This window comes from Acomys russatus, chromosome 17 (genome assembly GCF_903995435.1).
Source record: "Acomys russatus chromosome 17, mAcoRus1.1, whole genome shotgun sequence".
In the NCBI taxonomy this organism is placed as follows: Eukaryota; Metazoa; Chordata; class Mammalia; order Rodentia; family Muridae; genus Acomys; species Acomys russatus.
In genome coordinates, this window is record NC_067153.1 from 28,551,617 (window position 1) to 28,567,423 (window position 15,807).

Genomic DNA, 15,807 nt, shown 5'->3' on the forward strand with positions numbered 1-15,807 from the left:
TTTTTTTTTTTTTTTTGAGGGTTTGCCTTTAGAAAACTCTTTCTTTCAAGCTCTGCATTGTAAATTTCCAGACTCTGTAAAAAGAGCATGTGTGAATCATTTCACTATAAAGGGATTTTTCAAAATGACTTTCATACTGATGACACAGTGTCTGCCGTATTCCAGCCTTCCGTTTTCAGCAGTATTCAGACCAAACTACTATTAGCCATTCCCTACTGATGTTTGACACGTGAAACGCAGATTCCGTTTATGATTTACCTAAAGTTATCTGGAATATAATCACATTGATTGTAAAGTGTGTCCTAAGGTTTGGGTTGCGGAGAAGTAACAACAACCCTTTTGTGGCAGGAAAAAGTCCTCTTAATAAAGAGCTTGCCCCAACCCCTCAACCCCGCTCCCTGGGCCCCTCTCAGCCTCGTGCGCTCATGTGCGCTCATGTCAGGGGACTCACAGTAGCCTCTGACTCCTGCCCCCACGGGACAAATTCCCTTTTCTGGTGTCTCATCACTGCACACATGTGAGTATTCCCCTATACACACAAATACATGTGTAATTTTAATTAAAATAATAAAGCTGGCTGGGTAGTGGTGGCATGTGCCTTTAATCCCAGCACTGGGGAGGTAGAGGCAGGTGGATCTTTGAGGTCATCCTGGTCTACAGAGTGAATTCTGGGAGAGCCAAGGCCACAGAGAGAAACTCTGTTTCAGAAAATCAAAATAGATCTTCAGAAAAATATAAAGTTCATTTTGGGAAAAAAAGATCTTTAAAAGTTGACAGACACGTCTGGCCTCACAAAAGACTGGAACAACCTAAACATTTTCACACCAATTCCTGATAATTTTCAGTCACTGCACATGCTCTAATCTGTGTGGTTGTTTCAGCTGTTCAGTTTTTAGCTGGGCTATTAGCTGCTTGTTTGCAGAAATCTAATTTTGCCTCTAAGGGTTACCACAGGAAGAGGATCGCAGTGTAATAAGCATGCTGTGTTGTGAGTAGGGGGGAAGGGGAGGGCTGGCTCCCCTGGGGTCACCACTAGAACCTGGGTGGGTACTGGAGAAGAATAAGGCTAGCGCTGAAGGCAAGCTCACCCTCCGAGCCAGAGGTGGTTAGCTGTGTAGACCTTCCGAGAACCCTACTCAGTACTTGCAGTAGTTTTCCCTTAGCAGGAAGACATTGGAAAGACCAAATCATTAAAGGACTCAAGTCTCCTAAAACATTCCATTGAGTTATTTAACTTACTGCATATTTCTTCACATTAGAGCAAGGAGCTATATATGTGTACATTTCCACCATAGCTCACTAGCTCTTGCCACATTACAGGCTTTAGTTGCTATTCACAGTAATTTTTGGTTCGGTTTTTTTGTTTGTTTGTTTTGTTTTTTGAAACGGGATTTCTTTGTGTAGCCCTGGCTGTCCTGGACTTACTCTGTAGACCAGGCTGGTCTTGAACTCACAGAGGTCCACCTGCCTCTGCCTCTGTGTGCTGGGACTACAGGTGTGTCCCATCACACCTGGATCACAGGAATATTTTTCTTTCAGTAACTTTTGAAGGCAAGACATTATTTTTCTTTTTAAGATTATAATGGGTCTATTCTTTGGCCTTTCTTCCACTTGTCCTGAAAGATAATATCTGGCCATAAAGTGATGCCATGACTCTTTGTTCTTTTTGTGTGCACTCTAGTTTTCAAGTTCTCAAGACGAAGAGGAGGTCGATATGGACACTGTTCATGATAGTCAGGCCTTCATCTCCCATCATCTGAACATGCTTGAGAGGCCATCCACCCCAGGTAAGGATAATGCACCGTGGTCTTGGGGGACGTGGGGAATATTCTCGTGTATCTGTTATAAGGTCTGTTGGTTTACTTTTAAATGAGCAAGTGTAAAATTGAGAAACACTGACAAAATAATAAATTGTAGAAAATAACTTCTTGGAGGTCTGGCAAGATGGCACGGTGGGTACAGGCATTGCTTATACAAGACTGGCACTCTGAGTTCAGTGCCTGGAACCCTCCTGTAAAGGTGGAAGGTGAGAACCAATCTCATCCATCTGTGTATTATAACATATGTTTGTGTGCATGCATGCGCGCACACACATACACACACACACACCCGCATACACAAAACTAACAAGTGCTTCTTTCACAGTTGGTTGTATTATGTCAGTTCTCTACATAGTGACTGCCAGGCCAGCCAGAGCTACATAGTGAAGTCTTTTCTCCTCCTCCCCCTAAAAAGTTTAGATTTTTGTAAGATATTTACTTGACTATAGTTACATTTAAAATAATTTTTTAAAAGATTTATTTATTTATTGAGTATATAGTGTTTTGCTTGAATGTACACTTGCACACCAGAAAAGGGCACCAGATCTCATTATAGATGGTTGTGAGCCATCATGTAGTTGCTGGGAATTGAACTCAGGACCTTTGGAAGAGCAGCCAGTGCCCTTGAGCCATCTCTCCAGCCCCCCCCCCCTTTTTTTTAAACTGGCAGCATTGTGTTCCATTATACTACTTTTTTGATCTGCTCATTTCATATAATTTAATATTACAGATTTTCATCTATTTCTCAACTACCATATCTTTTGTTGGTTGTGCCATCTTGGTAATAACTACAGATGATAAACTTAGGTCTATCTCTTCCATTCTGCATGTATACAAATATGTATGTATGGATTCATGTGTGGATACACACATGGATGGAGATCACAGCTCTGGGTGTCATTCTTCAGTCACCGTCTACCTTTGTTGAGACAGTGAGCTTCCAGGGTCTGCCTGTCTACCTCCTATCTAGCCATTGCTAGAATAAAAACATGTGCCATTGTACCAAGTCCAAACTGAGGTCCTCGTGCCTGTGAAACAAAAGACTGACCCATTTTCTCAGCTTGGATGTGTTCTGAGTTTTCCCCCCTATTATGAGTTTGATTCCCCCCCCCCCCATTTTCCCCCTTGAGTACTTCTTTTCTTTTTTCTGATTATATGAAAATCTTAAAATGGGTGGTAGTAGCAAATGCCTTCAATCCCATCACTCTGGAGGCAGATGTAAGCAGTCTCTGAGTTCAAGGCCAGTCTTTTCTACAGAGCAGTTCCAGGACAGCCAGGGCTACAGAGAAACCCTTTCTCCAAATAAACCCACATACACAAGAACATCCTAATTCTGGCCTACACTTTTTTAACGGTCTTTATGTCCCTGTATTACTCTGTTTTACCGGCACTTTTTGTCGCTTAATGCATCTTGGTTGGAAGCCTTACGTTATCAAGCGTCACAGAGCTACATCAGCCTGTTTGCTTGATAGAGGGACTTCTGTACTATGCTTCTCAGTGAGTGAATATCTGCTAGTGAGATGTGTTTCTTGGAGAAATTAGTGGCTCCAAGTTTTCTAGTCCAATCATCTAGTTTTCCTCTCTTTTTAATTTTTATTTATCTTGACATGTTTATACATATGTACAAAACATTGTGATTATGTTTATCCCATTGCCTTTGGCATCCCCTTTCCTTTCCCTTTGACTCTTTTATGTGTCCTACCTAGTACTCCAGTGGCTGTGCCATTAGCTAATGATCCCCCTCCGTAAGCAATCATTAAAGTCCTTACCATAAGAAGAGGTGGGGCCTTACAGATAACTCTATTCATGAGGAAGTGTACAGATGTCTCTAACTGCTGCTGTTCATGATAACAGTGGCAGTGACATGCCTTGGGTCTCTTATTGTAAGCTGAGCCTTCCTCTATTATTTATTCTCAGCACTTTGGCCAGATATGAATCTACATTAATTGTCACGTTCTCCAAAAAAAAAAAAAAAGTTTCCCCACCCTGACCGAGAGCCACAATGGTCTTAGAATAAACATGAATATTTAAAATGCAGTTTGACATTTTCAACAGTGATAGTATGTGTCCCAGTTGGGCCCATACCCTCTCAGCCATAGGCTTTGACCAGATTTATAGTATCAGGTGTGTATTCTCTCTTGTGAAACAGGCATCAAAACCAATCACAGAAACATTTGCTTATTCCACAAATAGTTGTGCCACTGTTGCACCAGTAGATATACATTACCTGGCAGGTCAGTATTGTAGCACTTACTACTCTGCAGCTGTGTGAGACCATGGATTCTTATCAGCAACCTACATTGTACCTTTCACACTGTAAACACTAGTAAGCCGAGAGGGAGTATCCAGTCAGTTCTATCTTCAGTTCTTTGTGTCCTGTAACCAAGGTGTATGGTGTAGTCAGTAAAAGGGCTTAACATCTAATTCTAGTGTGCAACCTAGAACACTGACAACAGCCTGCGTTCTTTTAATAAGATTTACTTTTATAATTGCTCTTAGTGTGAGTGGCTTGGGGGTGATGGTCAAGTAAAAGCCAGAAGAGCATGTCAGATTCCTTTGAGTTGGAGTTATAAAAGTTGTGCCTCTTGACATGGGTACTTGGAACTGAACTCAGATCCTTTGGAAGTGCAACAGATGCTTTTAATTGCTGAGCTATCTTCCATCCCTATAGCTTTTACTCTTGGCCTGTCTGCAGCCTCCGTGGCAGACAACTTGTGCTGCACTTGGCAGTGGTGTTCTTACTTGAGCTCATACCTTCTAGAAGAGCATTATCTGTCCAGGAAGCTTTCTTCTGTATGTGATATTCCTTTACATGTCTTTTCCCATGTTTGTTTGCTCACCATGAGTCATCTTAGTTTGATATGTTTTGAAATGTCTGTTTCTCTTATTAATTAAAAAATATTTGTTGACTTCAGCATTCTTGGTTAGCAGCTGTTTTCTTTGGGGGTTTGAGTGTATCTTGCCATGTTTTTCTGGCTCTTGGGGTTGCTGATGAGAGGTCAGTTGCCATTCTGATGCATTTATCTTTGTAAATGTGTTGCTGTATCTCCCTTGTAGCTTTTAAAAATTATTTATTTTTTAATGCTGGGTCTTTTGTATCACATGGTGGTCTTGAACTTTCTGTGTAGCCAAAAGTGAGCTTGTTATCCTTCTGCCTTTCTTTCCTCAGTCCTGGGGTTACAGATGTTCATTACCCATGATGGTCTTGTTCTAGCCTGGAGACTGAGCCCAGGGCTTCATATATGCTAAGCAAACACTGTCAACTGACTACATGTCCCGTCTCTTCACAGCTTTCAATGTTCTTTGTTTGCTCTGTATGTTTTAAAATTTCCCTGGTACATATAATGGAAAGGTTCCTCTCCACTCATGTCTAGTTGAGCTTCTAAATGCTTCTTGTGTTGGGAGGTTTTATTTCTCTAGATTTGAGGGATTCTCTTGTTATAATTGCATCGAGACTCTGTCTTTGGTATCAGTTCTTCCTTCTAGCCTGTGGATAGATATTCTTCTAACAGTTTATCTGTCTTTTGTTTTGTTGTTTTTTTGTTTGTTTGTTTGTTTTTGAGCCAGGGTTTCTCTGTAGACCAGGCTGGCCTGGAACTCAGAGAGATCCATCTGCCTTGGACTCCAGTGCTGGGATTAAAGGCGTGCGCCCGCTACAGCCCCAGGTTTTATCTCTTGATTATATGCTATAGTTCATAGACATTGCAGTCATGCTGTGTTGCTTTTTTTTTCCCCCTCCTTATTTATTAGTATTTAAATTCAGTATTTCTTTTCCTTGTGTGTGTGTGTGTGTGTGCCTCAGCACACATATAGAAGTTGTAGGACACTTGTAGGAGTCATTTCTTTCCCTTCTCCCATATGGGTCTCAGGAACTGTAGTCAGGTTTTTAGGCTCGGCACCAGGACTATTTTCTCCATTAACCTCGCCTTACATCCTGATATTCATTTTTCTGCTTAGCTGAATCTGTGAAAACTTCACTGTAGTTTTTATTTAGTTCATTTTTTTTCATTTCCAACAATTTTTTTTCTCAAAATTTAATTTCCTTCTTGAAATTTTTTTTCTACACTGTTGATTTTTTTTTAATCCATATTACTCAATTCCTGTCTGCTTTTCCAACTTTCTCATCTGTGTTGCTGAGTTTCTCCATCTACTCGTTTATAACATTTTTGAGGCCACTCATCATTTTTATTAGCTGGAGTTTAGGTATTTTGGTGTTCAGTAGGTGAGCAGGTAGGCTCTTTTGGAGGAGACATGTTGCCTTGCTTCCTACATTTTTTGGGTCTCTGTGTTGCAGTTTATGCCTCTGTTAGTCTGGACACTTCTGGCTTTATTATTGATCAGCCCAGTCTTGAGGGTTCAGCCTCTACTGCCACTGAGAACAGAAAGCAAGCTACTGAGCCAGTAACAGCAAGCTGTAAAGAACACAGGAGCACGTAGATAAGCTAAATCCTGCTGACACACACTAATGACTTGGAGAGGAAATGGGGAACTATTGTGTTACTGTTAGCACGTTTGTGTGTAAGTTTGGGACTAGAATCTGCCCTCTGGGTTCTATTATAATCCTATTTTATGTTACACCATTAATACTACTTCTTGCTTTAAATGCTTTTGTAATTCCATAGTTGTTTTGATGTATAATTGAAATGTTTTTAGGAAATTTTACAAACTATATGCAAAAGCCAAATAAATAATAAAATATAGGAAGTTGCTCCAGAAGCAGAGTACAGGGTCTAATTTATGTGTTTGGCAAGTCGTTCAAGTTTATTGACTCTCAAGTGTGAATTTTCTCAGATTGAGGCAATAGGACAAAGGATTAAATTACTGTGATCTTTAGTAGCCTTAATATTGTACTCTTTCTGTGATTAGAGTTTTGCTAGAGTTGAACTACTTCTGGTTCTAAAGCTAACATGTGAAACCTGTCGAGCTTTTTCTGCTTTTCGGAAACAAAGAAATATACTTTCCTTTTTTGATCTTTTAGGGCTTTCTAAGTATCGGCCATCCAGCTCCAGATCTTCCTTAGTGCCCCAGCATTCGTTAGTCTGTGACATCACACCAACCACCAAACCCCAGTGGACTATGGAACTATCTCGAAAGGGAGCAGGTACAGCTAGTTGTTTTTTGTTTGTTTGTTTGTTTTGTCTCAAGAAAACCTAAAAGTCAGAGTTAATGTATTAATTAAAACATACTGGAAAGATAGAGAACTTAGTCTTCTTGCAATATATTGGGTTTATATTATGTAAATTTAAAGATTATTCCAGATTAGTGTTTATCTGTTTCAAAATTTGTGTTTGTGTTATAGAACCTTTATAAATAACAAAAAATGACGAGAAAGAAATCCTCCTTCATTATGCTGTTGTGTACCCATTGTAATAACTTAACTATCTGCTCTTGCCTTGCTGACAAATGTTCACCTCAATACAAACCTTAGTTCTATGGTTTATGTCCTTAGTCTACGTCCCTGTGCTTTCATACAATCACAGAGGAACCACTTGTATCTCACCCAGTGCTCAGGATTGCTGTTTCACTCATGAAAGACAGAGACAACTTGTATTTAAAGTATCCTATACAGGGCTGACAAGACGGCTCTGAGGTAAAGGTGGGCCCTGCCAAGCCTGACAACCTGAGTTTGATGCCTAGAACCATGATGGAAGGAGAGAACTGAAGTTGTCCTCTGAGCTACACACACACACACACACACACACACACACGTTTAAATTAGTCCATGCTAACTAGGCTTGCTTAGGAAAGGAAGCTCAGCTGGGTTGTCCTTAGTACTTAGTTACCCATTGTACATGATCTTCTGCTTCTTATGCTCCTCTGTTGTAATAAAGCAAAGATTGGAACCCAAATAAATAGTGACTGTGAGATGCTATGAACTACCAGGAAACAAAAGATTAAGGTTTCAAATATTGAAGGAAAAGGAGTAGGAAAGAAAGCCACACAAACAAGGTGCTTCTAAAGACTGGGTTTTCCAAAAGTCGTTAGTAGACCTTAAACACCTACAGCCTTCTGCTTATGTTTCAGCGGGTGGGTTTTTGCTTGAGTAATGTATGCCTTTGTATGATATAAATGAAAGAGTAGTGTTTATTGATTGAAGAAGGAGCTCAGGGAATAGCTGTGATTTATAGCAGGCTTCAGCCAAAAGCAGCAGCTCAGAATACATGAGTGCTAAGACCATAGACAGTTGTCTGCCGAAAGCTTTTGTGAAGTGCACACATTTCCCTGTAATAGACACGCTCAGTGCGTTCACGAGTCCAGCTGGGGCTTTGGCTTCTATCTCCACGAATGGAGGGTCTGGGAGATGGGTTCTTTTGCTCCTCCTCCCACTTCCCTCTTCCTCACTTCTCTCACCTTTCTTCTTGTCCTTTTCCCTCACTTCTTCCCATGTGTGTAGTTGTGTGCACATCTGTGTCTGTGTTGTGTGTTGCTGGAGATAGAACCCAAAGCCTCGACAAGCTCTAGATGTCTTCTAAACTATACTCCTAACTTGTGTATGCTCTTGACTTTGTTTGGCCTAATTTTACAAAATTGTTATACCTATTAAACTTTCACTACATATGGAGAGTTTTTACTCATCTGAAGTTACAGCTTATGCTGTTTCAGACTTCTTAACATTACTTTGGAAGTGATTCTTTGACCTTCTCCTTACCTGTGTAAAAGTCAGTTCTGCATTTTCTAGAGTCAAGTCAATTGCTGTTCCAAAAAGAGTTTGAATACATTTGTTTAAATTGTCTTAATGATGTGGAACATGAACTGTAAAAAACAAATTTTTAATATCTTCCTGTGTGGTTTTGTATTATTGCTGTAGTATTACTTTGAAAAACAAGTTTTCAGCTTTATTTAGTTGCTTCTTCATGGTATTACCCAGTGTCATCGTCTGGGAAGATCATGGAAAGCTAAAAACAGACCTACAGGTGGGAGTAAGGGAAGCCTGGAAAGTTGAGATTTAGCTGTTAACCATGGTAGGGCACAGAATACACAGCTAAATGGACTAATATGGTAAGCTTTAATATGTTTTTTAAAAATTATGTTGCATTTGTAAGTATGTTTGTGTGGACTCGCTGTCCTGTAGCCTGTGTGGTGGGTTAGAGACAACTTGAGGGAGTTGGTTCTCTCTTTCCGTCCAGGCATGAAACTCCAGTTGCTAGGCATGATAAAGCACCCTGCCCACTGAGCTGGCCTTCTGACCCTTAGGTTGTAATTTTTAATGTTTATATCGTGTTCCTTTATAACATCCACTAACTATGGTGGTGCTGTTAGTTCCTTATGACTATTGAGCAACAATTAGACATAGAATTTAGAAGGCCTTTGTTTTACAAAGGATAGAATTCTAAAGGGGTGTGTGTGTTTAATTTCAAACATAGCTTTTTCCTAACATATTGATACACTGAAAAAAGTAATTTTGTCTAAACACAAGAAAAGGTCTCAACAGACTACAAATAAGCAGTAGAAGTGTCAACCTACTTCCTTTCTCATTTGTATATTTCTTTATTTATGTCTGTGTATATGCGCTTATGTCACATTGCACATGTAGAGGACAGTTTGCAGGAGTCAGTTCTCTCCTTTCACCAAGTGAGTTCTGGGATCGAACAGGTCGTCAGCTTGGTGGTAAGCATCTTCAACTGTTGAGCCATTCTGCTGGTCCCAAAGAGAAGTATCACTCCTGCCTAGTGTAACGGTATTTCTGTAGGAGCATCGCTCAGGCCATCTTTTGATTTGTCAGAAATTCAGTGTTAGTCTAAACCAAGAAATATCAAATAAGTTGGTAGCAAAGGGGAGTTCCTCTCTTTTGCCTCCCACCAGAGCTGGGGATATGTGGGAGCAAGATCTGTCTGTGCCCAAGTTTGGTCCCTGAGAGAAAGAACAGCCGTGTCCTCCCTCTGTCTGTGGATCTAGATTAAAAAACTCATGGAGGTTTTGTAGAGTCATGTCCACCTGAGGTCTCTCATTCATACTAGCTAAAACTGGCTTAAATTTTTTTTTTTTCCTCTAGTTGACTAAAAATGGAGAGACTGCACATAAAAATCTAGTTGACTTGCAGCTTTTCTTAAAATATTTAAATAAAACTCCTTTTAGCAGTGCTCCTTTACTCTTTTATGTTTTTCCTCAGGGTCAGGGCTGTTGAATGTGTGTCCCTTCTTGCTCTTCTCACAAGGTGAAGTGATGTCTCATATGTTTTAATGACTTAGAGCCAGGGGGCCAGATGGTGTTCAAGGACATAAATGTGGTACAGAGCTCATCTAGGAGGGGCACAAGCAAAGCAAGACACACCGCTTTAGGCAAGGTGAGGGGGGATGCATATTCTGTTAGTAGAGGACAGTGAGGATGTACTTTTAATACCTCTTACACACACACACACACACACACACACACACACACACACATATGCTCTTTCTGTCTTCCTGTGTATGAGGGTAAAGATATTTTAGAGTGTGATTTTGTGAAGGCAGTAGGTCTCAAGGGATAACAAAGGAGAGGTGTGAGAGTGGTTCCCTTCAGTTCCGTTGCGTTCCTTTGCTGAGGTAACCATAGACAGGAAGGGCTGTGTGGTTCCATGAGTGACAGGCTTGAGCTTCGCACAGCCTTTCCCTCTCTACCACAAGGTGGAGGCAACAGGACTGTCTGCAGGTTTATGTAGTGCTGTCAGGGACAAAGAGGAGGAGTGACTGTGAAACAGATGGAGTTCCCCAGTGGTTTGGAGGGGAAGGCTAGAGCCCTGCAGCTGCTCAGGGCTGCTGGGTTATGTAATGCCTTCTTGCATAATTCAGAAAGCACAAGTCTAGTACTTGAAATCTTACTTTGAATTAAAACAGTTTGTTTTACAAAGCTTGGATGCTTTCCCCAGAGATCTTTCTTTTGGAACTCAAGATGAAAAACAGACTGGATTTTTTTTGTTTTTGTTTTTAATCTTTAAATTACAATAATGTATTCTAATATCTTTTTAAAAAATTATTTATTTAATTTAAAGAACCAAAGGACAAAATTCATGTCTTTTCTAACAAACTACAGGCTTTCTCTTAAATATGAGTATATACCTACCTAATGTAACTGAAGTCAATAAAATTAGCAGATTGTTCACTGTTGCTCAGGCATTCTTATCAGATGGCCTGTGGAGCTTCCAAGTTAGGCTTCTGTTAAGTAAGTTTGTTTGTTTCACATATCTTAAGCTTCTTTGCCTGTGTATTTGTTTGTTTGTTTAAATTTGGTCTTTGGAAAGATTTTATATTGGGCAGAACAATTCAGAATATCTTTTGTATAACATAAATGAACAAATTACAGTATTTGAATTATATGTATCTCCTTTCTCTACTATATCTGCTACTTAAAATTAAAAAGATATCTCAAGTCGCTGACAGGGCTTTGCTGGCTTAAAAGTGACTGCTGCTGAGCCATGCTGCGCCATCTCTGTGGCTCTGTTTTTATTTTTAGAATGCATTTGTTTAAATCTGCCCACAGAAAGTCCACTCTGCATTCCTCTCTCATTCACCTTTCTACATTTGTATTATGGTCTATATCTTTTTCTCTCTCTACCTTACAATGAATCTGTTAAAGAAATCATTTTTATATGTGGTTTTTAGGTGTATATTTTGCTGTTTATATGTGGTACAGTTAACACAATACAGTTCAGTTTAATTTCTGTAAAAGTAAAATCCTGTCTAGACTGACAGTTGGATTCAGTCTTGTAAGTGGTGTGTATCTCCATTAGGAAGCTCCTGATATCTGGTTGGTTTTTTTGTGAGGTTAATTATTGTGGTTGTTCAGGGTCTAGATGCATTAATTTATGCAGAATTACAAAGTAGTGTTATTATAATTAATTTTTCTATTTTTATTTATAAGATGTATTATTTCTGTAAAGCTAAATTCCTCTTTATTATTGCTCACTGGTATGAGTCATGTAAGAAAGCCTAGATAAATGCCTAATTCTCTGTGCACTTAATAATTTCCAAAACAATGAATGCATTGACCAGCATTTGTAATGGTGCTCAGTTTCAGTTTATAGCATTTATTATCCAGGATTAGTTTTGAAGTTGCTGTTGTCTTTGGAAATCTTTAAAGGCTGACTCCTGAGTCACTTGGGCAAGTTCTTTGTTCTTTGTTGTTGTATCTAATGTTTCAGGCTCATCCTATAAATATATTCCGACTCAAACTGGACCCGGTGTTTTATCACAGGAGCCGTAGATCCTGTCACTGAGATTCTTAAAGCTAGTTAACTTCCTGTGTTCTCAGAAAATCAAGCAAAAGTCAAGATTTTTAGTCAAGGTATCCTATTGAGAGCTATAAGGCCTGCAGGTGAAGATGGATTCACTTTCAATGTGGCTGTAGATAGTTCCTGGAAAACAGCGAACTCACAAACTTGTATTTGGCTTTTGCCTCTGCTGGAAAGCATGGCTTCAGGATAGCTGTTGGCTTTCCTGAAACCCAAGCTCCTTGGCCAGTGTTTCTGAATGATGATGAAAGTGCAGCACAGGACCAAGTAGAGTTGATGGAGGATGGCAGATGACAAGCTGGGAGAACAGTTGTTTATATGACTTTATCATTGTCCCTTTTCCTTGTTACCTGGCTGTTTTGTCAGAGATGAGTCTGATTTTCTGCACTTCTGGCACAAGGAACATACTTAGTTCATTTAAGGTTGAATTTAAGCTCATAATAGCACATTTTGTGACTATTACAGTGTCCTTGTCAACAGGTTATTAGAACTGAAGGGAGCGTTTGAGGACACTGAGTCACTTTGTAGACGAGATACAGTACCTACTAAAGGCTGACTGGACAGCGTGATCTAGAACATGGTCTCCTGAGTTTCAGTCCTGTCTCTTTTACTGACACAACTCTTTGTCTTTGAGAACATTTCCCTTCATAGCTTCCCCTACTTTTCTGGGCCTTTATTGTATGTTCTGAGTCTTCCAAAAGAGTTTACCTTTACCTGTATATTCCCAGAAGTCATCAAGGGAGTGAAAGGAGCATTTAATTTTCACTAAGATACCATTATAAGTAACTAGCATAGTATATTTGTATATTAATAATTCTCTAAGTGACCCAATAAAGTCCAGCCTCCTCCATATTAGTTCAGAGCAGAGCAGTATTTAAAGGAACTATACAGTTCCATTGGCCATTATAGGTTTTAGTATATAGCACACAGGTAATCATTGTTTGATCATAATCCTTTAAAAATTAACATTCAAAGGATGGTTTGCTAATACACTAGCATATGCTATAATTTTTTTGTAGGCCACATGGACCTACAATAGTTAATTGCCAGCCAAGATGCTGGCAGTTCTGTTGAACTAGTTAGCTGTTGTATTTGGATGGCCTATGAGACTGTCATCACCTTGCTCTGAGGATAGCTGTACTTACTATCAGCAGACCCTCACTCGGTGTTTTCATCTTGAAGGTAAAGAGCAGCCTTTGGAGATGAGTGTGCATCCCATGGTAGCGACTCCGCTCTCGGTGTTTGCTAAGGAGTCTATGGCCTCCAGACACAGCGAGCACCATCACCACCATCATCACGAGCACAAGAAGAAGAAGAAGAAGCACAAGCACAAACACAAGCACAAGCACAAACACGATGGCAAGGACAAGGACAAGGAGCCCTTTGCCTTCTCCAGCCCTGCCAGCGGGAGGTCTGTGCGCTCCCCGTCACTCTCGGACTGAGCCCCGCCCAGGACAAGGGCCTGAAGCCTGGTCCACTATAGAGAAAGACACCAGCGAGGAGTATGGAGAGACCAGGGGACGCTGGAGTTCTGCATTCGGTTCCTGCTAGTTTACAATTGGGATCTAAATAGGAATGCATGTTTTGGTTCCGGATGAACTGCTTCCTCCCTCGATTCTTCCTGAAAACACAGAGTGTCTTCTTTTTATAAAAGCCTTCATCTCCACTGCAGACCCATTCACTTGCTGGCCTCCTGTGGACTGCCAAAGTCAGGTGAGCTGCTTGAGAGCCTTCAATGGCTGCCATGGGCAGAAGGACATTTTCAGCAGAAGCAACTGCCAGATCTGTAGTGCCCAGTGTTCCCAGGAAGTGCTCGGTGACACCACTTGGAATTGCTGGAGAGAGGCTCTTCTGTTGGACCCCTCCCTCTCAGCTGCTTTTTGTGTTAGCCATAGAAACTAAGCACCATCGTTTACGGGCAAAGAATCTTATATTTCCTTTTACCCTAAAGTATAAAAACATTTTGAACAAAATTATATTTTAAAAAATTTAAAGTAACTGTCTTTTGATAGTACCTTTGGTGATTGTGCTATTGTGGTGCAGCAGAACCGTCAGAGCCACCATTATCCTCAAATCAAGATGTCTAAATTACGTTTTGTTTTGTCTCCACTGAGTACAAGCGAATGTATTCATATAACAAATATGTTCTGCTGAATGTGGACAGTTTACACACCCAACACATGCTCTTTCTAAAATGACCCTGGACATAGGCCAGGCTTGGTGGAGCATGCTAGCCATCCCAGCGCTTGGGAGGTAGAGACAGGAGGATCATTGAAGACCAGCCTGAGATACATGAGACTCCATATCAAAAGCAAGTAACAAAAGTTACTCTATAGAGCAACCACGGTGTTTTGAAAAGGCATGTTTCTTTGTTGTTTACTAGCTTGGACACAGAGAGTCTGGCCCACGCTGGAGTCTACCAGCTGCAGTTTAAGACACAAGTCTGGTGTTTTGGTTTCATATTTTAACAGTTCTGTGGTTTGTTTTGTTTTGGCTTTGTTTCTTGTTCTGAATTTACCAGGTTCTATGTTAAATATCTATTCAGTTTTTATCATTTCCCTTGTCACAAATGTTTGACTAAATTCTTGATCTCAAAATAAATATTTCAAATGGGATCTAATAATGCTGGACTTTTAAATATACTCTTAGTTGTATTTAAATTGTTTAATAAATAACTTTTTAAGTTGAACATTCTGCCTTCGTATCACTTTATTATCTTTGTAACCCTCCTGAGCGTGTGTAGATAATATGCCAGTTCACATTTCCAGAGCTTTGAAATGAGTGGGATTTGAACTGTCCCCAGTATCAGAGTAATTTCAGTAGACCGAGATGAGGTTACGGTTTGTGCAGAAGAAACAGTATCTTCAAAGCAAGGTTGTGTGCAGGAATTAGAAAGCAGAGCACTTGATCTGGACTGAGAGTACAAAGGAAGTGCAGTCAGGTGGTGTTTGTTTGAGTGGGGGGGTCTCACTGTGCTGTTCTTTCTGACTTGGAACTCACTGTGTAGATCAGGCTAGGCTTGAACTCACAGGTCATCTGTGCCTGCCAAGTGCTGGAATTAAAGGTGGGTATCACCACATTTAGGCCTGTGATCACCTGTAAAATGGCCTAAAGGATGCCTTTTTACAGATTTAAATTAACTGAATGTTGGCCAATTCCAATTAGTTTTAAAAAATGAAAATTTTGGTGTATAGTAACACTGTATATAGAAATTAGAACCTTGGCATTTCAAAGGAATTATTTCTGTCATGGCTGAAGAGAGTCACACTAGCTAGCTGCTATATAAAAGCCCTTCTGTACATCAGGTACAGCACTTGGACTTGGATCCATCTGTGCAGTTCTAAGCCAGGTAGGTACTCAGGAGCATCACACAGTTCTTGGAAGGAACATGTTTATGGTGAGCTCCAAATTACTTACGTTGCTGATTCAAAGTAGACAAAAAACAACATTATCTCAGGGTTGGAGATTTAGCTCAGTGGTAGAGCATTTCCCTAGCAAGCACAAGGCCGTGGGTTCGGGCCTCAGCTCTGGAAAAACAAAACAAAACAAAACAAAACAAAACAAAACAAAACAAAACAAAACCCCATTATCTCTGGATTTGAAAATTGTCGATCATACATAGTCAACACAGACCTTAGTGCATCTCGGTCCTTCCCCAGAGGCCTTGTTAACATCATTTTATTCCTTGGAGCTCGTCACACACATTTACATACATATATACACACAGTTGCGTTTTAAACGCATGAAAGCAGATGATACACACTTGCAGGAGTTGTTTGT

The 15,807-nt window shown here is 40.2% G+C and overlaps 1 protein-coding gene across 1 annotated transcript in view; it reads left to right on the forward strand.

The window, feature by feature from the left end:
* The window catches only part of Taf2 (TATA-box binding protein associated factor 2), a 68,167-nt gene extending 54,338 nt beyond the window's left edge, over positions 1-13,829 (forward strand). Inside the window, exons 24-26 of the mRNA XM_051159674.1 lie at positions 1,682-1,787; positions 6,799-6,921; positions 13,210-13,829. Coding sequence (XP_051015631.1) covers positions 1,682-1,787; positions 6,799-6,921; positions 13,210-13,469 — 489 coding nt within the window. The 3' untranslated portion in view covers positions 13,470-13,829. The remainder of the gene's footprint in view (positions 1-1,681; positions 1,788-6,798; positions 6,922-13,209) is intronic.
* The last annotated feature ends 1,978 nt before the right edge of the window (positions 13,830-15,807 follow it).